At 46.2% G+C, this 24,606-nt stretch overlaps 1 protein-coding gene across 1 annotated transcript in view; it reads left to right on the top strand.

Moving 5' to 3' along the window:
- The window catches only part of dnah10 (dynein axonemal heavy chain 10), a 268,946-nt gene that overhangs the window by 82,451 nt on the left and 161,889 nt on the right, over positions 1–24,606 (top strand). Inside the window, exons 20-22 of the mRNA XM_078226101.1 lie at positions 1,605–2,084; positions 13,872–14,030; positions 23,524–23,640. Of these exons, the coding sequence (XP_078082227.1) occupies positions 1,605–2,084; positions 13,872–14,030; positions 23,524–23,640 (756 nt within the window). The remainder of the gene's footprint in view (positions 1–1,604; positions 2,085–13,871; positions 14,031–23,523; positions 23,641–24,606) is intronic.

The following is a 24,606-nucleotide window of genomic DNA, read 5'->3' as shown; positions in this document are numbered from 1 at the left end:
AGAAGTGATAGGGAACATAAGATTAAGACGTTATGATTTCACATGTGGTTGCACGAGTGCAGTGTGATAGTTAATGTTATGACACTTTTGTAAACAAAGTACACTTGCATTTTAGTGAGATTTCCTTTGCAATTCTTAGTCCATAAGCCTGTGTGCACCCACCCCATTGCAAGTGGCCATGGTTCTTGTAATGTTGGATGTGCAGTCCAATATCTTTATCCCTCTCCCATGACCTACACCCTCCCCCATATGTAACATTTGACCTTCATATGGTTGCCATTCAAGCCATTCCCATCATCCTCTGTCCTGTGCAGGTGAAAACCCACATCTCTTACCATCCCCCATCGAGCCCACCCCCGTGACTGTTTCCCTCATTCTGCCGATCCCAGAATCTGTCACCTCATCCGTATCACCCTCCAATACCATCAGCCCCCATTCACCTATCATTGTTGAACACTCACCATCCCACTCTACTGGTCCCCACTGCCCCTTTACCCCTCACCATCCCTGTCTGTCACCAGTTCTCTGTGTGCCCCCCAGGATCCACCACAGAACTTCCCTGAATCCTTCTCTTCCTGCCTCCATGCCCATTCACACCTGCACAGCACCAATTCCAGTTCAAAACTGCACAACAACCTTCACCATGGCCCTTCCCTACCCCATGCTACCTCACTCATTCCATGACTCCTGCAAATTCTATCTCTTTCCTCTACCAACTCCAACCTCTTTCACCCGCCCCCCCCCCCCCCCCGCACTCTAGCCCTCCACACCCACTCCACCTCTCCATTCCTCCCCTCCCCATCTAATCCCCACCACGGCAATCATTTCCCAAATGTACCTCATGCAGCTGTCCAACTGCAGTGTGAAGATCCATGTGGTTGATGCTCCACCTACTGCTGCATGTGCTGTTCCAGGGTGCATGGTTGCTGGAGGCCTTTGTTTTTCAACCTCTGCAAGCGACCCCAGACCTTCATCCAGATTGCGCTGGTGTGACATCCCGCTGGCAGTGCGGATGATTGCACAGGGAGGACAGATCTGGTTGGGGTTTCATCTGCATCCCATTAATGGGATGGAAAACAGTTTCACGCTGGTCTTTAGTGGGAATGCTGATTTGCCATGACCGGTGGGAGTGCATGTTCCCCTCGTCATTTCCCCATCTCTGCCGCACTGCGTTCTGCTGTTAAACCCACTGCTCTTGGGACTGGAAAATTCTTCTCTCTGGTTTGTTTTTTTTTCTTGTGTACATTCCTGAACAAGTTTACTCCCACTTAGATAAAAAAGCAAATCACTGCGGATGCTGGAATCTGAATCAAAAACAGAAAATGCTGGAAAATCTCAGCAGGTCTGACAGCATCTGTGGAGAGAGAATAGAGTTAATGAAGGGTCATCTGGACTCGAAACGTTGGCTCTATTCTCTTTCCACAGATGCTGTCAGACCTGCTGAGATTTTCCAACATTTTCTGTTTTTGTTACTCCCACTTAATGCGTAGAATTGAATAAATCAACCTCCCCACTCAAATGCACATTTTGTAAGCTACAAAGGCCAGAATTGCTGATTTTCTTTTGTCTATTTTCACTGTACATCTGTATTTCACACCCTACAGCTGTTCGTACGGTGGATGCACGGATCCTGCATTGAATGTTCAGCACATTATGTTGATGGAGATGATGAACCAATCATCTTCAGTTTTTACAGTGACATTTCTCAGTGTCCTCAGATTATAGAGCAAGCTATTTCTACCAGCCAAAATCTCCAAAAACTTCTTGGGTCTTTGACCAAGTATCTGAGTCGTTGGAAGAAGTACAGATCCTTGTGGAAGATGGACAAGTCTATTGTTGTGGAGAAGTTTGCAGCGAGGAATCCTTCTTGTGTTAGTTATGATGAGAAGTTGCAATTCTACACCAGAATCTGTGAGGAGGTGACTGAGCAGCCAATGGTGAAAGATGAACAGTGTATTCGACTTCAGCTGAGACCCCTGGCATTTAGTGTCCAGGAAAATGCAAACTCCTGGGTCCAGTCCCTGGGATCCTGTCTGAACGAATCCGCCAAACGGGAACTCTACAACCTGAAAAGTGAACTGGAGGTAACTTCTCAATTTCAGTTATTAAAATTTAGATTTTAGGTGAAAATGCACTTGTATTAAAAATAATGCATTGGTTCAAGCCTAAGTATTTGGAAGGGAAGAAATTGTGGCCTTGATTGATTAAAAATTGTATTAAGATACCGCCAGAACATTTCTATTTCTACAAGCAGTGACAATGTGCATAGATACTGGGCCCGAATTTACCATTGCGTTGCGCCTGTTTTCGGGCGCGGAAACATGGTAAAGTTGGGTGTGAGGCCATTAACACGATCTGCGCCCGCGTCCGCGCAGATGGCCATTTTACCGAGGCCCGGGAATGGCTGTGATCCGATTCACGCCCAAAGCGGGCGCAACGGCGATTTAAATGTATTTCCATGCATCTAAATTGAATTAATGAACTGCCCGCCCAACTTTATCAGCATTTCCCCCTTTAGCACTGCGTTCGCCAATCCGGAATCGCGCTGAAATGGACATGCTGAATAAAAGTTTGTTTCGGGCGCTCCAGCTGCTGAAGAGGCGAGTTCAGAGCATCCAGCGGCTCTCTGACTCAGACCGGTGGTGGTGGGGGGAAGGGGTGGGTTGAGGAGGGGGTCAGATCATTCTCTGATGGGGGGGAGGGAGGAGGGAGGCCCAATTGTTGCCTGGTTGGGAGGGGGGAGGGAGGAGGTGGGTCAGATGTACCTCTGGGCGGGGGAAGGTGGGGGTTTAGGGGTAGTGAGGCCAGATCATTCTCTGGGGGTGGGAGGAGTGAGGCCAGATCATTCTGTGGTTTGGAGGGGGGGGGAGGAGGGAGGCGGGTAAGATGTATCTCTGCATTAGGGTGGGGGGGGGTGGTGGGGGGAGGCCCTATCGCTCGCTGGTGGCGTGTGTGGGGGGAAGTCAGATGGATCTCTGGTGGGGTGGGGCAGGGGGGTCCGCTGCCACTCTGCAGGCGATCGGTGGGGGGGGAGGGGGCAGGGGGCCGTGATCGGTCTGGGTAACGGGGAGAGGGTGGATAAGGGGGACAGTGATGTATTTGGGGGCTATCGTTCCCCTTTTCGTTCCCGGGCCACTTTCTCCGTTTTCTGCGGCTCAGGAGTGATGTGACAGCGGCACGCTTTTTCAAATTTTTTTCTAACTGCGCATGAGCGTTTTGGGCGTGCTAAGCCCCGCCCACAGTGCAATTCAGACCTGCAATTTTTTTTTTTAGGCTAAGTGCTAATGGGGACGCCTGAAAGCAGGTTTCCAGGTCGGATCTGAATTGCGCCCAGATTCAGCACTTAGAATAGAAATGGTAAAATCAGGCCCACTGTGTAAGTTCCTCTATGTTAAACAAAAAGGATTTGGCTCGTGGGAGGGGAGAGTAGTTCTCTGACAAGGAAAGACACAGTTCAAGAAGAAAATTGGTACAGGTTTCTTCTGGGAGGAAACCAGAGCACCTGGAGGAAGCCCATGCAAACACAGGGGGAACGTTCAAACTCCACACAGACAGTTATCCGAGGCCGGAATTGAACCCGGGTCCCTGGTGTTGTGAGGCAGCAGTGCTAACCCACTGTGCCATCATGCCGCCTGAATGCCTACTCCTACCAATGTCTTCTTTCCCTTGCTGTTTTTTTACCTCCACCTAAATAAGCTCTACATCATCCGAGCCAAGGTCATCTCTCACAACTGTCCTCATTTCACCTCTTATTAACAGAGCTACCCCACCACCTATTCCTTCCTTCCTGTCTTTCCGAAAGGTTAAATATCCCAGGATATTAAGTTCCCAGTTTTGATTTCCATTTAACCATGAGATCATTTCCATTTTCCTCGATTTGCAGCGTCAGTTTGTTTACCTTATTCCAAATGTTTTGTGCATTAAGATACAAAGGCCGGGATTCTCCCCACAAAATTCGAAGCGCCGAATTCACGTAAAAACTGGAGTAACTCCCGCTGTTTTTTTTAGCGAGATTTTCAAAGTGAGCAGTGCAGAGAGCCCCAGCGAGATTCACATTGAAAATCAGTGGATGGGGCCGATTCCCGCTGGAGAGGCCGGCAGCATAGCGCTGAGTTTTTCTACAAATTTTCTATAAATGTATAAAACGAAAAAGAGTGGCTAAAGTAAACATTGGTCCTTTAGAGGATGAGAAGAGGGATGTAATAACTGGAAATGAGAAAATGGCTGATGCATTGAACAGGTATTTTGTGTCGGTCTTCACAGTGGAAGACACAAATAAATGCCAAAAATTGATGACAGGAAGGTTATGGCAGGTGAGGACCTAGAAACTATCATTATCACTAAAGAGGTAGTGTTGGGCAAGTTAATGGGGCTAAAGGTAGACAAGTCTCCTGGCCCTGATGGAATGCATCCCAGGGTACTAAAAGTGATGGCGGGAGAAATAGCAAATGCACTGGTGGTAATTTACCAAAATTCGCTGGACTTTGGGGTGGTTCCCGCAGATTGGAAAACAACAAATTTGACGCCATTGTTTAAAAAAGGAGGTAGACAAAAGGCAGGTAACTATAGGCCAGTTAGCTTAACTTTTGTAGTAGGGAAAATGTTTGAATCTATCATCAAGGAAGAAATAGCGAGACATCTGGATATAAGTTGTCCCATTGGTAAGACGCAGCATGGGTTCATGAAGGGCAGGTCATGTTTGACTAATTTGGTGGAATTCTTTGAGAACATTACATGTGCAGTGGACAATGGGGAACCTGTGGATGTGGTGTATCTGGATTTCCAGAAGGCATTTGGCAAGGTGCCGCACCAAAGACTGCTACATAAGATAAAGGTGCACAGTGTTATGGGTAATGTATTAGCATGGATAGAGGATTGGTTAACTAACAGAAAGCAAAGAGTGGGGGTAAATGGGTGATTTTCTGGTTGGCGATCAGTGACTCGTGGTGTGCCTCAGGAATCAGTGTTGGGACCGCAATTGTTTACAATTTACATAGATGATTTGGTGTTGGGGACCAAGTGTAGTGTGTCAAAATTCGCAGATGACACTAAGGTGGGTGGAAGAGCAAAGTGTGCAGAGGACGCTGAAAGTGCAAAGGGATATAGATAGTCTAAGTGAGTGGGCGATGGTCTGGCAGATGGAGTACAATGTTGGTAAATGTGAGGTCATCCATTTTGGTAGGAATAACAGCAAAATGGACTATTATTTAAATGGTAAAAAATTGCAGCATTCTGCAGTGCAGAAGGACCTGGGTGTCCTTGTGCAGGAATCTCAAGGAGTTGGTTTGCAGGTGCAGCAGGTAATTAAGAAGGCAAATAGAATTTTGTCCTTCATTGCTAGAGGGATGGAGTTTAAAAACAGCAAGATTATGTTGCAGCTGTATCAGGTGCTGGTGAGGCCACACCTGGAGTACTGTGTACAGTTTTGGTCTCCTTACTTGAGAAAGGATATACTGGCACTGGAGGGGGTGCAGAGGAGATTCACTCGGTTGATTCTGGAGTTACATAGAAACCCTACAGTGCAGAAGGAGGCCATTCGGCCCATCGAGTCTGCACCAACCACAGGCCCTCCCCCCACATATTTTACCCGCTAATCCCTCTAACCTACGCATCCCAGGACTCGAAGGGACAATTTTTAACCTGGCCAATCAACCTAACCCGCACATCTTTGGACTGTGGGAGGAAACCGGAGCACCCGGAGGAAACCCACGCAGACACGAGGAGAATGTGCAAACTCCACACAGACAGTGACCCGAGCCGGGAATCGAACCCGGGACCCTGGAGCTGTGAAGCAGCAGTGCTAACCACTGTGCTACCGTGCCGCCCGAGAGGGTTGGCTTATGAGGAGAGATTGAGTGGACTGGGGCTATACTCATTGGAATTCAGAAGAATGAGGGGAGATCTTATGGAAACATCTAAGATTATGAAGGGAATAGATAAGATAGAAGCAGGGAAGTTGTTTCCACTGGCGGGTGAAACTAGAACTAGGGGGCTTAGCCTCAAAATAAGGGGAAGCAGATTGAGGACTGAGTTGAGGAGGAACTTCTTCACACAAAGGGTTGTGAATCTGTGGAATTCCCTGCCCAGTGAAGCAGTTGAAGCTACCTCAAAGAACAAGAACAAAGAAAATTACAGCACAGGAACAGGCCCTTCGGCCCTCCAAGCCTGCACCGACCATGCTGCCCGACTTAACTAAAACCTCCTACGCTTCCAGGGACCCTCTGTTCCCATCTCATTCTTGTACTTGTCAAGACGCCCCTTAAAAGTCACTACAGTATCCGCTTCCACTATCTCCCCCGGCAACGAGTTCCAGGCACCCACCACTCTCTGTGTAGAAAATCTGCCTCGTACATCTCTTTTAAACCTTGCTCCTCGCACCTTAAACCTGTGCCCCCTAATAATTGACTCTTCCACCCTGGGAAAAAGCTTCTGACTATCCACTCTGTCCATGCCTCTCATAATCTTGTAGACTTCTATCAGGTCTCCCCTCAACCTCCGTCGCTCCAGTGAGAACAAACCAAGTTTCTCCAACTTTTCCTCATAGCTAATGCCCTCCATACCATTCAACATCCTGGTAAATATTTTCTGTACCCTCTCCAAAGCCTCCACATCCTTCTGGTAGTGTGGCGACCAGAATTGAACACTATATTCCAAGTGCGGCCTAACTAAGGTTCTATAAAGCTGCAACATGACTTGCCAATTTTTAAACTCAATGCCCCGGCCGATGAAGGCAAGCATGCCATATGCTTCCTTGACTACCTTCTCCACCCGCATCGCCACTTTCAGTGACCTGTGTACCTGTACACCGAGATCCCTTTGCCTATCAACATTCTTAAGGGTCCTGCCATTTACTGTATATTTCCTATCTGTATTAGACCTTCATAAATGCATGACCTCACATTTGTCCGGATTAAACTCCATCTGCCATCTCTCCGCCCAAGTCTCCAACTGATCTATATCCTGCTGTATCCACTGATGGTCCTCATCGCTATCTGCAAATCCAGCAACCTTTGTGTCGTCCGCAAACTTACTAATCAATCCAGTTACATTTTCCTCCAAATCATTTATATATATTACAAACAGCAAAGGTCTCAGCACTGATCCCTGAGGAACACCACTTGTCACAGCCCTCCATTCAGAAACACACCCTTCCACTGCTACCCTCTGCCTTCTTTGACCAAGCCAGTTTTGTATTCACCTTGCCAGCTCACCTCTGATCCCATGCGACTTCACCTTCTGCACCAGTCTGCCATGAGGAACCTTGTCAAAGGCCTTACTGAAGTCCATGTAGACAACATCTACTGCCCTACCCTCATCAATCATCTTCGTCACTTCCTCGAAAAACTTGATTAAGTTCGTGAGACACGACCTCCCCTTCACAAAACCATGTTGCCTCTCACTAATACGTCCACTTATTTCCAAGTGGGAATAAATCCTGTCTCGAAGAATCCTCTCCAATAATTTCCCTACCACTGATGTAAGGCTCACTGGCCTGTAATTACCTGGATTATTCTTGCTACCCTTCTTAAACAAAGGAACAACATTGGCTATTCTCCAATCCTCTGGGACCTCCCCTGTAGCCAGTGAGGATACAAAGATTTCTCTCAAGGCCCCAGCAATTTCCTCTTTTGCCTCTCTCAATATTCTGGGATATATCCCATCAGGCCCTGGAGACTTGTCTCCCTTGATGTTTCTCAAGAACCCCAATACCACCACCTTTTTGATCCCAACATGACTCAAACTATCTGCACATCCTTTCCCAGACTCATCATCCACCAAATCCTTCTCTTTGGTGAATACTGACGCAAAGTACTCATTTAATACCTCGCCCATTTCCTCTGGCTCCACGCATAGATTCCCTCCCTTGTCCTTGAGTGGGCTAACCCTCTCCCTGGCTACCCTCTTGCTCTTTTTGTATGTATAAAAAGCCTTGGGATTTTCCTTAATCCTGCTGGCCAATGCTTTTTCGTGACCCCTTTTAGCTCTTCTTACTCCTTGCTTAAGTTTCTTTCTACTTTCCTTGTATTCTACACTTGCTTCGTGTGTTCCCAGCCTCCTAGCTTTGACAAATGCTTCCTTTTTCTCTTTGACTAGGCTCACAATATCTCTCGTTATCCAAGGTTCCCAAAACTTGCCATACTTATCCTTCATCCTTACAGGAAGGTGCCGGTCCTGAATCCCTGTCAACTTACACTTGAAAACCTCCCACGTGCCAGATGTTGATTTGCCCTCAAACATCTGCCCCCAATCTACATTCTTCAGTTCCTGCCTAATATTGTTGCAATTAGCTTTCCCCCAATTTAGCACCTTAACTTGAGGACTACACTTATCTTTATCCATCAGTACCTTAAAGCATACTGAATTGTGGTCACTGTTCCCGAACTACTCCCCAACTGAAACATCGAACACCTGGTCGGGCTCATTCCCCAATACCAGGTCCAGAATGGCCCCTTCCCTAGTTGGACTATCTACATACTGTTTCAGGAAGCCCTCCTGGATGCTCCTTATAAACTCTCCCCATCCACGCCCCTAGCACTAAGTGAGTCCCAGTCAATATAGGGGAAATTAAAATCCCCCACCTCAACAACCCTGTTACTTTTACACCTTGCCAAAATCTGCCTACATATCTGTTTGTCAATCTCCTGCTGGCAGTTGGGTGGCCTATAGTAAACCCCCAACATTGTGACTACACCTTCTCTATTCCTGAGCTCTATCCATATTGCCTCGCTGCATGAGCCCTCCGAGGTGTCCTCCCGGTACAGCTGTGATATTCTCCTTAACCAGTAGTGCAACTCCCCCACCCCTTTTACATCCCCCTCTATCACGCCTGAAACATCTGTATCCTGGAATGTTAAGCTGCCAATCCTGTCCTTCCCTTCACCAAGTCTCTGTAATGGCAACTACATCATAGTTCCAAGTATTGATCCAAGCTCTAAATTCATCTGCCTTACCTGTTACACTTATCGCATTGAAACAAATGCACTTCAGTCCACCAGACCCTCTCTGATTTGCAATCCCACCCTGCCTGCTGTTTCTCTGAGTATTACTGGCCCTACTCTCTCGTTCCCCTTCAGCTAATTCACCTTTGTTTTGGGTCCCATCCCCTGCCAAGCTAGTTTAAATCCTCTCGTGTGACACTAGCAAACCTCCTGGCCAGAATATTTGTGCCCCTCCAGTTTACATGCAACCCGTCCTTCTTGTACAGGTCCCATCTGTCCCGGAAGAGACCCCAATGGTCCAGATATCTGAAACCCTCCCTCCTACACCAGCTGGTTAGCCACGTGTTGAGCTGCACTATCTGCCTATTCCTAGCCTCACTGGCACTTGGCATAGGGAGTAATCCTGAGATTACAACCCTAGAAGTCCTGCTTTTTAACTTTCTCCCTAAACTGCTGCTGCAGGACCTCATCACTCTTCCTGCCTATGTCGTTAGTATCGATATGTATCACGACCTCTGGCTGTTCACCCTCTCCTTTCAGAATGCTTTCTGTCCGTTCAGAGACATCCTGGACCCTGGCACCAGGGAGGCAACATACCATCCTGGAGTCTCTTTCACGTCCACAGAAATGTCTATCTGCACCCCTAATTATAGAGTCCCCTATAACTATTGCTCTAGTCTTCTTTGTCTCTCCCTGCTTAACAACAGAGCCAGCCGTGGTATCACTGCTTTGGCTGCTGCTTCTGGTATCCCCTGATAGCCCATCTCCCCCAACAGTATCCAAAATGGTACTTGTTTGAGAGGGGGATGACCACAGGTCACAGGACTGCCTGCCCCTTCTGGCGGCCACCCATCTATCTGCCTGCACCTTCGGTGTGACCACATCTCTAAAGCTCCTATCTATGACACTTTCTGCCTCCTTCATGCTCCTAAGTGCATCCAACTGCTGCTCCAACCTATCCATGTGTTCTGTAAGGAGCTGTAATTGGGTGCACTTCCTGCAGACATAGTCGTCCGAGACGCTGGAAGCGTCATGGATCTCCCACATCTCACAAGTGCAACACCTAACCCCACTGACCAACATTTAGAGCACCAATTAAATTATTTGAAAAAATTTATAAAACTCTTTCCTTCACTTTTATCTTCTCACAGTGGCCTTTTTTTTGGTTAGAGGAGGAGGGAGGAAAACACTAATTTTAAAAAAATACTTTTCCAATTCAATCAAATCAAGTCCAATTCAGAGTCTCAACAAGTTGAGACATTTCCAATCCAGGCTGACAAGACAAGGCATGCAATCCTCTACCCGGTCTTGGGCCTGATCTGCATGAGTGAAGCTGATTGGAGTAGGCGGTGAATTCCTCCTCCAAGGCTTGATCTCATTTGCATCTTAGCCAAAAGGCCGAGATACCGCTTTTAAAAATTGCCTCATATGAAACATATGAAGCTTAAATACAACCCAATGACCTCAACCAAGTGCAGCATCCGCACAACTACACCCGATCCTAGCCAAAAGACCGAGAAGCGGAGGAAAACACTAATGTAGTGTTTCAGCTTACCGCTCCTTGATACCAGATCTAGGATGCTCTAACTCCTGTTTATCACTGGAGGTGATCTTTCGCTTCCCACTTCTTGGTAAATGCTGCTGGTCCGACTTCTCCCAGAATGCACCAGTGAAGTCCCTCAGCCGCCTCTACCTCATTGCATGTTTTTAAGGCAAGGATAGATAAATTTTTGAACAGTAAAGGAATTAAGGGTTATGGTGAGGCAACATACCATCTTGGAGTCTTGTTTGTGGCCACAGAAACACCGATGTATTCCCCTGACAATTGAATCCCCTATAACTTATTGCATTCCCACACTTTTTTCTCCTCTCCCATGCAGTCGAGCCAACTGTGATGCAATGAATTGGGCTGTTGCTGCTTTCCCCTGAGAGACCATTCACCTCAACAGTATCCAAAGCAGTATATCAGTTTTGCAGTGGAATGGCCACAGGAGATTCCTGTGCTGCGTGCCTAGTCCTCTTACTCTGCCAGGTGCTCACCCACTTCCATTTTGCCTGTGGAGTCTGGTGTGACCACCTTTCTGTGTGTGCTATCCATGATACTCTCAGCCTTACAGATGCTTCTCAATGTCCCCAGCCACCCCTTCAGCTCCAAAGTCCAGGCTTCCAGGAGCTACAGCTGGAGATGCTTCCTGAGTTCTCCTCCCATTATGTAGCTCTTTGGATTAAACTCTTAAAGATTCTGAAAATCAAATTATCAGTTACTTTAGAGCCAGTCTTCCTTTGACTTTATTAATACAGAACATTGCTCTTTCAAACTATAAACCACAAGATAAAGACTTTGCAAACTATAAGTGATAATAGTAGTATAAATACTTGGTGTCTGTGCTCACTCAATCTGCAGCTCCCACTAATCCTGACATTATGTCAGGAGCTCTCCCTCTGGAGAGAGTGGAATTTGCTGGGCTGCTCCTTTCGAAGTTATCAGAGTTTTCCTCAGCTGCTCCTGGCCAGATCTGCATTCTCTCTGACCTCCGGGGCTCTGTACAGTAAACATCAGTTAAAATCTTTCTTTCCCCTTATGCTCCAAATCCCCCAAGACCTTACTTTTATCTTAAAGAGCAGTAGTACTTGCCAATCAGAGAAAGAAAGGGATTAATCATCATCTTCCTCTTTTATCAGCTCCATGTTCCACCAGACTCCAGCTGGACTCTAATGCAACAAGGCAGCTCTCCAGTGCAGACAAGGACTGGCTAACAGGCAGAAACCAGAGAGCAGGAACAAATGGGTCATTCTCACATTGGCAGGCTGTGACTAGTGGGGTACCAACCACAAGGGCCATTGCTTGGATCCCAGCTATTTACAACATACATCATTGATTTGGATGTGGGGACCAAATGTCCCCTTATCTTAGAAAGGATAATATATCCAAAGTTGTGGAGAATAGAAAGCTAGGTGGGGAATGCGTATTGTGAGGAAGATGCAAAATGGTTTCAAGGGGATTTGGACAGATTTAGTGGGGTGGATTTTACCATCCCGCCCGCCATGGGAATCGGAGTGGGTGAGGGGTGGACCATGGAAAGGTCTGTTGACCTCGGCTGGGATTTTCCGGTTTCGGGGCGAGTGCAGCCGGAAAATCCCGCCCAATGAGTGGGCAAGAACATGGCAGATGGAATATAATGTGGCCGGATGTAATGGACGGTAGAGGAACGGATGTGCAGAGCATTTCTTAAATGGTAGAGATTAATAAGTATCGATGTCCAAAGAAACCTGGGTGTCCTCGTCAGTAAGTCATTGAAAGCTGACATGTAGGTGCAGCAAGCGATTAGGAAGCTAATGGCCTTTATCACAAGAGGATTTGAGTGCAGGAGTGGTGAAGTCTTGCTTCAATTGTAAAGAACCTTGCTTAGACTGTATCTGGAGGATTGAGTGCAGTTTTGGTTCCCTTCCCTTTGGAAGGATGTTATTACCATAGATGGAATGCAGAGAAGGCTCACCAGGCTTGTTCTGGGGATGACGGGACAGTCTTACAAAGACCGATTGGGCAAACTGGGCCTGTATTTCCTAGTTTCAAAGAATGAGAAGTGATCTAATTGAAACCTACTGAATACTTAAAGGAATAGACAGGTGGATGCAGGTAAGATGCTTCCCTTGGTTGGGAAGTCTAGAACCAGTGGCACAATTTCAAAAAAGGGGGAAGCCACTTAGGACCTTGATGAGGAGAATCTTCTTAACTCAGAGGATTGTGAATTGGTGGAATTCTCTACCTCAGAGGATCGTGGAGGCTGACTTTGAGTATGTTTAAAGCAGATATTGACTGATTTCTAAATATCCATGACATTAAGGGATATGGGGATAGTGTGGGGAAAAGGCATGGGTGGATTTTCCAGTCCCACCTGCCATGGGAATCACCATGGATGGGACAGGAAAAAGATTAACCAGCAAGAGGTCCACTGACTTTAGGTGGAAATTTCACAGACCAGAAAATCTCACCTATTGAAGTGGATGATCTGCTCTGATCACATTGATCGATGGAGTAGGTCTGGTGGGCTGAATGGTCCACTCCTGCTCCTATGTTTCTCTGTTCATCCAAGTAATTTATATAAATTGCAAAAGGTTGAGGCCCCAGCACTGATCCCTGTTGCATACCACTCATTACAACCTACCAACCAAAAAAAGACCCATTTATGCCAACTCTGTGTCCTGTTAGCTAGCTAATCTTCAGTCCATGCCAATACGTTATCTCCAACAGCATGAGCTTTCATTTTCTGCAATAACCATTGATTTGGCTCCATATCAAATACATTTTGGAAATCTGAGTCTCGTAACTTGGTTAAGATGATTTGCTTTTCACAAAACCAGGTTGACTCTCCCTGATCGCCTTGATTTTACCAAGTGCTTCACTATAACACCTTTAATAATGGCTTCTGACATTTTCCCTGATGTTAAGCTAACCGGTCTGGAGTTTCCTACTGCCTGTATCCTTCTCTTTTTTTTTAAAAAAAAGGAATTGCATTCACTATTTTCCAATCTAATTGGACCTTCCCAGAATCTAGGTAGATTTGAAAATCTAAAATCAATGTATCATCTATCTCACTGGCCAGTTATTTTAAGACCCTTAGATGAAGTACATCAGGACGGCACTTGTCAGCCTGCAGTTCCAGCAGTTTGCTCAGTACCACTCCCCTGGTCAATTCCTTGAGTTCCTCCCTCCATTCCATTTGCTGATTTATAGCTTGAAATGCAGTTATGTCAAAAAACTAGCCTAAATTGAGCAGTTTCCAGTTAATGATGATTTAATGAATTGTAATTGGATTATTTTAATATATTTCTACCTATTTACCCTGTTTGTTGTTAAGAATTGCACGGTGTCAGGAAGCCGCTATTTGTATATGTCTTAAGTTTTTCACAATTTTCTTTTACCTTTGACAGGAACTCGCAATTGCCTTGACGAGAGCTCCAGACTCATTGGAGGATCTGAAGTATGTACTGAGTACAATCGCCAAAATTCGATCCATGTCCTTAACTGTAGAACTGCGGTTAAAAGATACCCAGGAACGGTATCGGACCCTCACAATGTATGATATCCACGTGAGTTTATCTCTCACCTTGCTCTTTGATAAAGCCTTTGCTTTATTTTTCTCCATCGTTCCGCTATCCATGTTAATTACATTGAGGTGGATTTTTCCACATCTGGACTGCCTTAAACACATTTTTAAAAAACCTCCAGTGACCTGCAGGTATTTGCATTGCTGATTATAGCAAATGCAGGGATCTCTGAAAGAAGCTCTCATTCAGAGCAGAACTCTGGCATTTGTTTAATTTTACTTGTTGCTGCTACATTTGCAGTTTGCCATTGGGAGGTGCTGCATTGAACATTGGAAAGCAAATTAAAATAATGCAGCCAGCAAGAATTCTCCTCTGTCACTATCTGTACGATGTCTTAATGATTGGCAGCAAGTGACCAACAAGACTCAAAGCATTGATTTCAATTCCGTAAGACAGAATGATTTATGAAGCGGCCGAAGAATTGAATCTGATGGATACTCTGTGTTTCTTGTGATACCCTGTGTTTCTGGTGGTTGTACTCTGTGTTTCTGGTTATACCCTAGCATGTCAGCATGTGTGCAGGAAGTGTCTCCAGCTACAGCTCCTGGAAGCTCGAGCGGCGGCTGGAGACACTGTGGAGCATCCGCGAGTCAGAGAGTATCGTGGATCGCACGTATAGAGAGGTGGTCACGTCGCAGGCTCAGACTCCTCAGGCACGAAGAGAATGGGTGACCACCAGACAGAGCAAGAGAGATAGGCAGGAATCTCCAGTGACCATTCCCCTGCAAAACTCGGCAAATACGGCTTTGGATACTGTTGAAGGGAATGATCTCTCAGGGGAAAGCAGCAGCAGCCAAACTCGTTGCACCACGGTTCGTTCTGCTGCAGAGGGGAGGGGTACAAAGTGTGTCAGTGCAACAGTTATAGGGGATTCAATTGTAAGGGGAATAGACAGGCGTTTCTGTGGCCGCAAACAAGACTTCCGGATGGTTTGTTGCCTCCCTGGTGCCAGGATCAAGGATGTCTCAGAGCGGCTGCAGGACATCCTGAAAGGGGGAGGGTGAACAGCCACTGGTCGTAATACACGTTGGTACAAACGACATAGGTAAAAAAAGGGATGAGGTCCTAAAAGCAGAATACAGGGAGCTAGGAAGAAAGTTAAGGAATCGGACCTCAAAAGTAGAGGCAGCTGAGGGACTTCACTGGTGCATTATGGGAGAAGTCAGCCCATCAACCTCTACTAAGAAGTGGGAAGCAGAAGATCTGGTATCAAGGAGCGGTAAGCTCAAAACACTACATTAGTGTTTCCCTCCCTCCCTCCTCCTCTAACCAAAGAAAAAGGCCACTGTGAGAAAGTAAAAGTGGAAGTAAGAGTTTTATAAATTTTCTTAAGTAATTTAATTGGTGATAGAAATGTGGGTCAGTGGAGTTAAGTGTTGCACTTGTGAAATGTGGGAGATCCATGACACTTCCAGCATCTCGAACGACTACGTCTGCAGAAAGTGCACCCAATTGCAGCTCCTTACAGAACGCATGGATAGGTTGGAGCAGCAGTTGGATGCACTTAGGAGCATGAAGGTGGCGGAAAGCGTCACAGATAGGAGCTTTAGAGACGTGGTCACACCGAAGGTGCAGGCAGATAGATGGGTGACCGCCAGAAGGGGCAGGCAGTCAGTGCAGGAATCCCCTGAGGTCGTCCCCTTCTCTAACAAGCATACCGTTTTGGATACTGTTGGGGAGATGGCCAATAGGGGATAACAGCAGCAGCCAAAGCAGTGGCACCACGGCTGACTCTGTTGTTAAGCAGGGAGGGACAAAGAAGACTAGAGCAATAGTTATAGGGGACTCTATAGTGAGGGGTACAGATAGCGCTTCTGTGGACGTGAAAGAGACTCCAGGATGGGATGTTGCCTCCCTGATGCCAGGGTCCAGGATATCTCTGAACGGCCAGAAAGCATTCTGAAGGGAGAGGGTGAACAGCCAGAGATTCTGGTATATATTGATACTAATGATATAGATAGGAAGAGTGACAGTGTCCTGCAGCAGCAGTTTAGGGAGTTAGGTAGAAAGTTAAAAAGCAGGACCTCTAGGGTTGTAATCTCAGGATTACTGCCTGTGCCAAGTGCCAGTGAGGCTAGAAATAGGAAGATAGTGCAGCTCAACACGTGGCTAAACAGCTGGTGTAGGAGGGAGGGTTTCAGATATCTGGACCATTGGGTCTCTTCTGGAGCAGGTGGGATCTGGACAAGAAGGGCGGGTTGCATCTAAACTGGAGGGGCATATATATTCTGGCCGGGAGGTTTGCTAGTGTCACACGGGAGGATTTAAACTAGTTTGGCAGGGGGATGGGAACCAAAGCAAAGGTGAATTAACTGAAGGGGAACTCGAGAGTAGGGCCAGTAAGACTCAGAGGAAGAGCAGGCAGGGTGTGGTTGCGAATCAAAGAGGGTCTGGTGGACTGAAGTGCATTTGTTTCAATGCGAGAAGTGTGACAGGTAAGGCAGATGAACTTAGAGCCTGGATTAGTACTTGGAACTATGATGTTGTTGCTATTACAGAGACTTAGTTAAGGGAAGGACAGGATTGGCAGCTTAACATTCCAGGGATACAGATGTTTCAGACAGGATAGAGGGGACGTAAAAGGGGTGGGGAGTTGCACCACTGGTTAAGGAGAATATCACAGCTGTACTGCGGGAGGACACCCGGAGGGCTCATACAGCGAGGCAATATGGATAGAGCTCAGGAATAGGAAGGGTGTGGTCACAATGTTGGGGGTTTACTATGGGCCTCCCAACTGCCAGCGGGAGATAGAGGGATAGGTATGTAGGCAGATGTTGGCAAGGTGTAAAAGTAACAGGGTTGTTGTGGTGGGAGATTTTAACTTGCCGAATATTGACTGGAACTCACTTGGTGCTGGGGGGTGGATTGGGCAGAGTTTGTAAGGAGCATCCAGGAGGGCTTTTTGAAACAGTATGTAGAAAGTCCAACTAGGGAAGGGGCCATACTGGACCTGGTATTAGGGAATGAGCCCGGCCAGGTGGCCGATGTTTCAGTAGGGGAGCAGTTCGGGAACAGTGACCACAATTCAATAAGCTTTAAGGTACTGATGGATAAAGATAAGTTATGACGACACAAAGATTGATGAAATTGTGAATAGTGATGAGGATCGTCAGTGGATACAGCAGGATATAGATCGGTTGGAGACTTCGGCGGAGAGATGGCAGATGGAGTTTAATCCGGACAAATGTGAGGTAATGCATTTTGGAAGATCTAATACAGATGAGAAATATACAGTACAAAGAACAAAGAACAGTACAGCACAGGAAACAGGCCCTTCGGCCCTCCAAGCCTCTGCCGCTCCTTGGTCCAACTAGACCAATCGTTTGTATCCCTCCATTCCCAGGCTGCTCATGTGACTTTCCAGGTACGTCTTAAACGATGTCAGCGTGCCTGCCTCCACCACCCTACTTGGCAGTAAGTGGCAGAGTATTGATAGGCAGAGGGATCTGGGTGTACAGGTACACAGGTCACTGAAAGTGGCAACACAGGTGGAGAAGGTAGTCAAGAAGACATACAGCATACTTGTCTACATTGGCCAGGGCATTGAGTTTAAAAATTGGCAAGTCATGTTGCAGCTTTTTAGAACCTTGGTTAGACCGCACTTGGAATATAGTGTTCAATTCTGGTCGCCACACTACCAGATGGATGTGGAGGTACAGAAAAGATTTACCAGGATGCTTCCTGGTATGGAGGAGAGGTTGGAGAAACTTGGTTTGTTCCCACTGGAACGACGGAGGTTGAGGGGCAACTTGTTAGAAGTCCACAAGATTATGAGGGGCATGGAGAGAGTGGATAGTCAGAAGCTTTTTCCCAGGGTTGAAGAGTCAATTACTAGGGAGCATAGGTTTAAGGTGCGAGGGGCAAGGTTTAAAGGAGATGTACGAGGCAAGCTTTTTACACAGAGGGTGGTGGGTGCCTGGAACTCGCTGCCGGGGGAGGTAGTGGAAGCAGATATGATACTGACTTTTCAGGGGCATCTTGACAAATACATGAATAGGAAGGAATAGAGGGATATGGTTCCCGGAAGGTTAAGGGATTTTAGTTCAGATGGGGGCAGCATGGTCGGTGCAGGCTTGGAGGGCCGAAAGGCCTGTTCCTGTACAGTAACTTTCTTTGTTCTTTGTAGCAATCTCAGGATTACTACCGGTGCCACGTGCTAGTCAGAGTAGAAATGACAGGTTATATCAGATGTATACGTGGCTGAAGAGTGTCAGGGAGAAGGTTTCAGATTCCTGGGGCACTGGGACCGGTTCTGGGGGAGGTGGGACCTGTACAAATTGGACGGGTTACATCCGGGCAGGACTGGGACTGATGTCCTCGGGGACTGTTTGCTAGAGCAGTTGGGGAGGGTTTAAACTAATATGCCAGGGGGATGGGAACCTATATAAGGAGTCAGAGAGGGAGGGAGCAAGGACAAAAACAAAAGATAGAAAAGGGAATAAGAAAAGTGACATGCAGAGAAACCAAAGACAAAGTTCAATCATGGCTATAGAGAAAAATATTGGGAGCAAGGCAAACAATGTTAAAAAGACAAGCTTAAAGGCTCTGTGCCTTAATGCATGGAGCATTTGCAATAAAATCGATCAACTAATCGCGCAGATAGCTGTTTAGCGGGTATGATATAATTGGGATTACGGAGACATGGTTGCAGGGTGACCAGGGGTGGGAATTGAATGTCCCAGGGTATTCAGTGTTTCGGAAGGACAGGCATAAAGGACAAGTTGGTGGAGCGGCACTGCTGGTTAAAGAGGAAATTAACACAATAGTGAGAAAGGATATTGGCTCTGACAACGTGGAGTCGGTATGGGTAGAATTGAGAAATACCAAGGGGCAAAAAACATTAGTGGGTGTCATATATAGACCCCCAAACTGCAGTGGTGATGTTGGGAATGGAATTAAACACAACATTAGAGATGCATGTGATAAGGGAATATCGGTGATCATGGGTGATTTAAATCTGCACATTGATTGGACAAATCAAATTAGCCACATGCCGTAGAGGGGGAATTCCTGGAGAGTATACGGGATGGTTTTCTTGACCAATATGTGGAGGAACCAACTAGAGAGCAGGCCATCTTAGACTGGGTACTGTGTAATGAGAAGCGAATCTTGCCAATCTAGCTGTACGAGACCCCTTGGGATGAATGACCATTTTGATCAAGATGGAGAGTGAAGTAGTTGATTCGGAGACTCGGGTGCTGAATCTTAATAAAGGAAACCATGAGGATGTGAGGCGTGAGTTGTCCTTTATAGATTGGGGAGAGTTACTTAAAGGGATGAAAGTGGATGGGCAATGGCAAACATTGAAGGAATGCATGGGGAAACTGCAGCAATTGTGTATTCCTGTCTGGCACAAACGCAGAATGGGTAAGAGGGCCAATCCATGGCTTACAAAGGAAATTAGAGTATCCAATCCAAGGAAGAAGCCTACAGATTGGCCAAGAAAAATAATAGGTCTGAGGATTGGGAGCAGTTTAGAATTCAGCAAAGAAGGACCAAGGGATTGATTAAGAAGGGGAAAATACAGTACGAAAGTAAGCTTGCAGGGAACATAAAGACTGACCCAGAGTTTCTATAGATACGTGAAGAGAAAGAGGTTGGTGAAGGCAAGTGCATGTCCCCTACAGACAGAAACGGGGGAATGTATAGTAGGGGACAAAGAAATGGCCGAGCAACTGAATACATACTTTGGTTCTGTCTTCACAAAAGAGGACACAAATCAAATGCCAGAAATGTTGGAGAATGCAAAATTTAGTGAGAGGGAAGAATTGAGGGAGATCAATATTAGTAGAGAAATGGTGCTGGGAAAATTGATGGGATTGAAGGCGGATAAATCTCCAGGGCCTGATAATCTACAGCCCAGAGTACTTAAGGAAGTGGCTCTAGAAATAGTGGATGCATTGGTCGTCATCTTCCAGGATTCTATAGACTTTGGAACAGTCCCTGCAGATTGGAGGGTAGTGAATGTCACTCCAATATTCAAAAAGGGAGTTAGAGAGAAAACAGGGAATTATAAACCAGTAAGCTTAGCATTAGTAGTGGAGGAAATTCTCGAATCCGTTATCAAGGACTTTATAGCGGAGCATTTAGAAAGCAGTGGCAGGATCAGACAGAGTCAGCATGGATTTATGAAGGGGAAATCATGCTTGACAAATCTGTTGGAATTCTTTGAAGATGTAACTCGTAGAGTTGACAAGGGGGAGCCAGTCGATGTGGTAAATTTGGACTTTCAGAAAGTGTTTGACAAAGTCCCGCATAAGAGATTATCGTGCAAGATTAAAGCGCATGGGATTGGGGGAAGTGTATTGAGATGGATAGAAAACTGGTTGGCAGAGAGGAAACAGAGTAGGAATTAATGGGTGCTTTTCTAATAGGCAGGCAGTAACTAGTGGGGGTGCCACAGGGATTGGTGCTGAGATCCCAGCTATTCACAACATATATTAATGATTTGGATAAGGGAACAAAATGTAACATCTCAAAGTTTGCAGATGATAGCAAGTTGGGTGGGAGGGTGAACTGTGACGAGGATGCAGAGATCTTTCAGAATGATCTGGACAGGTCGGGTGAGCGGGCTAATCAATGGCAGATGCAGTATAATTTTGATAAATGTGAGGTTATTCACTTTGGAAGCAAAAACAAGGTGGCAGATTACTACCTGAATGGCTGTAAATTGGGAAAGGAGAGTGTGCAATGGGACCTGGGTGTCCTTGTGCACCAGTTGCTGAAGGTAAGCATGCAGGTGCAGCAGGCGGTAAAGAAGGCAAATGGTATGTTGGCCTTCATTGCGAGAGGATTCGAGTACAGGAGCAGGGATGTGTTGTTGCAATTATACAGGGCCTTGGTGGGGCCACACCTAGAGTATTGTGTGCAGTTTGGTCTCCTTTTCTGAGGTAGGATGTTCTTGCTCTTGAGAGAGTGCAGCGAAAGTTTACCAGGCTGATTCCGGGGATGGTGGGACTGATATATGAGGAGAGATTGGCTGGGTTAGGATTGTTTTCGCTGGAGTTCAGACGAATGAGGGGGGATCTCATAGAGACTTATAAAATTCTAACAGGACTGGACATGGTAGATGCAGGGAAGATGTTCCTGATGGTGGTTGAGTCCAGAACCAGGAGACACAGTCTGAGGATTCAGGGTCGACCATTTAGAACGGAGGTGAGGAGTCATTTTTTCACCCAAAGAGTGGTGAGCCTGTGGAATTCATTACCACAGGAAGTAGTTGATGCCAAAACATTGAATGTATTCAAGAGGCGGCTGGATATAGCACTTGGGGTGAACGGGATCAAAGGTTATGAGGAGAAAGCAGGATTAGGCTATTGAGTTGGATGATCTGCCATGATCGTAATGAATGGTGGAGTAGGCTCAAAGGGCCGAATGGCCTCTTCGTGCTCCTATCTTCTATATTTCTATGTTTACCCTGTGTTTCTGGCTCTACTCTGTGGTTTTGATGGTTATACAAAGAACAAAGCAAAGTAGAATACAGGAACAGGCCCTTCGGCCCTCCAAGCCCATCCTGATCATGATGCCCTAACTAAACTAAAAAAGAACGTCTGCCTTTACTCGGTCTGTATTCCTCTATTCCCTCCCTATTCATGTACCCATCCAGATCCTTCTTAAATGTTGCTAATGTGCCTGCTTCCCCCACCTCCTCTGGCAGCGCATTCCAGCACCCACCACTCTCTGTGTGAAAAACTTCCCGCACATCTCCCTTAAACTTTCCCCTCTCACCTTGAACCTGTGCCCCCTTTTAATTGACACTTCCAACCTGGGTAAAAGCCTCTGACTATCCACCCTGTCTATGCCTGTCATAATTTTGTAGACCTCTATCAGGCCTCCCCTCAGCCTCTGTCTTTCCAGTGAAAACAATCCTAGTTTATTCAACCTCTCCTCATAGCCAACACCCTCGAGACTAGGCAACATCCTGGTGAACCTTCTTTGCACTCTCTCCAAAGCTTCCACGACCTTCTGGTAGTGCGGTGACCAGAACTGCACGCAATTCTCTAAATGTGACCCAACAAAGGTTTTATATAGCTACAACATGATTTCCCAACTCTTTACTCAATGCCCCAGCTGATGAAGGCACCATATGCCTTCTTAATCACCTTGGCCACCGGTGTTCCCACTTTTAGTCCTTCCCTCATCAATTATCTTTATCTTACTCTGTGTTTCTGGTTAATTTCTGTGTTATTAGTGGTTATACTCTGTGTTTCTAGTTGTTGTACCCAGTGCATCTTATCATAAGTATTGCTGTGCCAGAACAGGGCAGGGGTGCACGCAAACTCACCCGGGGCCAGGAGAGCGGGATGGGAGGTGGGTTTTGGGGTTTAGGGACGGGGGACAGTTTAGTTTTTAGTGGTCAGGGGAATGAGCAACAATGTGAAAGTCAAAGCCTCTGGCCTGGGACTTGCAATCATGAGTCACGTGCTTTTCTAACGGCGAAATCATGTTTAAATAAGTTGTTGGAGGTTTTTGAGGAGGTAACAGAGAGGGTTGTTGAGGATATAGTGTTCATGGACTTTCAGAAGGCATTTGATACAGTGCCACTCAACAGACCACTGGGAAAAGTAATGGCTTGTAGAATAAAATGGACTGTAGCAATGTTGATACAAAATTGGCTGAATAATAGAACGTAGAGAGTAATTATCAATGGATACTTTTCAGGCTGGAGAAAGGTTTGTTGCGGTGTTCCCCAGAGGTTGGTATTGACACCCTCAATTGTGATGGTCTGTGCTCTCCAGCATATTGGAGGACAAGGAGCTGGAAGAGGAGGAGGAAGATATAGAATCGTCAAATACCTGGCTGCCCAGGGAGGCTGTCAGGCCTGTTGCAGCACTCAAGGGCCTCATGGGTATTCTGTAAACATCAAAGATCATCACTTCAACTGAACGCCTTAAACCCGGAAGGATAGCATTCTCTGGAAGTCACTTTGAGCTGCCTGTAAAAACATTTCCATTGTAGACACAGCCTGCAATAGGTCCGCTCTTACTGCCAATGAAGGATGCACATTTGTGTAGAAGATTGATTGTCTCCATTCAAGAACCCTTTCTCCACTTCACCGCTTCATCTTTCTTCTCCTGCACTGCCATGAATAAAAGAAAGCTCACATTAAGCTTCATATTTACCGAGTGTTCTAAAAGAGAAAATGTACACTCTTTTAGTTGAAACAAACCCAAGTGAGCCATTGTGCAATGTGGGGGGTTTCCATGCTTGACTTGTCTCGTTTCTCTCCTTGTGACCTCGGGTGAGATGGAGACGGCCTTCTCACCTGCTGTGGCTCAGATGCTCATTATGGAGGTGCCAACTGGGCCCCCAGACAGAAACTCTGACATGTGGGAAGATGCATTACTGCTGGTCTAAGGAGAGACCCTACCTTTATGTCTACCTGTGCAGGGCCTTGACTGTCCGCCATCTTTCAAGGGGTATTGCCCTGCATGCTTCTAACATTTCAAATATGTATTTACATTTTTCTCATCAGACAACCGAAGAAGAGAAGGAGTTGCAAAAGAAAATTATAATAATCTGGGAAAATCTCTTTGATGAAGCACGTAGGATTGACCGTAAACTAGGCACTGTAAAGAAGAAGTTCACTAAGGTAATAGATATTACTCTTCATTCATTTCCTGTACTTTGTTATTCTTTCTTTTGTTACTTCTGAACTTGTAATGCTCTCCTGTCCAGTCTCCCACCTTCCACCCTCTATCAGCTTGGACTGATCCAAAACTCAGCTGCCTGTGTCTTACCTTACACTAAATCCTCTTCACCCACCTCTGTGCTCACTGACCTACACTGGCCTAGCCACACCTCAACTTTAAAATTCCCACCTTTTTAAAAAAATCCGTCTATAGCCTCAACCCTCTCTGGCTCTGTAATCTCCTCCAGCACTACAATGTTAAAAGTAAAGTTTGTCTATTAGTCACAAGTAAGCTTAGATTACACTGCAATGAAGTTACTGTGAAATTCCCCTAGTCGCCACACTCCGGCGCCTGTTCGGTCAATGCACCTAACCAGCACGTCTTTCAGACGGCGGGAGGTAACCGGAGCATCCGGAGGAAACCCACACAGACACGGGGAGAATGTGCAAACTCCACACAGACAGTGACCCAAACCGGGAATTGAACCCTGGTCCCTGGTGCTGTGAGGAACAGTGCTAACCACTGTGCCACTGTGCTGCCCGGCATGGTGGCACAATTCTCTAAGATATCTGCATTCCTTCAATTCTACTCTCCATCATTTTGCCATGGCTCTAGCCTCAGAAATTCCTTCCCTAATATTCTCCTCTCTTCCTTCATGATGATCTTTAAACCTATCTCCTTGAACAAGCTCTTGTTCACCTTTAGTGATATCTCTTTATTTTCTCTGTGTCAACTCCTATGAGATGCCTTGTGACATGCACTTGAAGGCAGTATATAAGTACAAGATGCTTGAACTTGTGCATCAAGTGTCCTTACTTCCTCAGGATTTTCTTGTTGTGAATCAGTAATTAAAATGATTGGGAATACAAGTTTTGAACTTATAAAAGTGAAGGAGGAACTGTAAGATAAAAGCAAATAACTGCCAA

The sequence above is a fragment of the Mustelus asterias genome, chromosome 13 (assembly GCF_964213995.1).
Source record: "Mustelus asterias chromosome 13, sMusAst1.hap1.1, whole genome shotgun sequence".
Taxonomy (NCBI): domain Eukaryota; kingdom Metazoa; phylum Chordata; class Chondrichthyes; order Carcharhiniformes; family Triakidae; genus Mustelus; species Mustelus asterias.
Note: the sequence above shows the minus strand (reverse complement) of the source record. Positions and strands in the feature narration are given on the sequence as shown.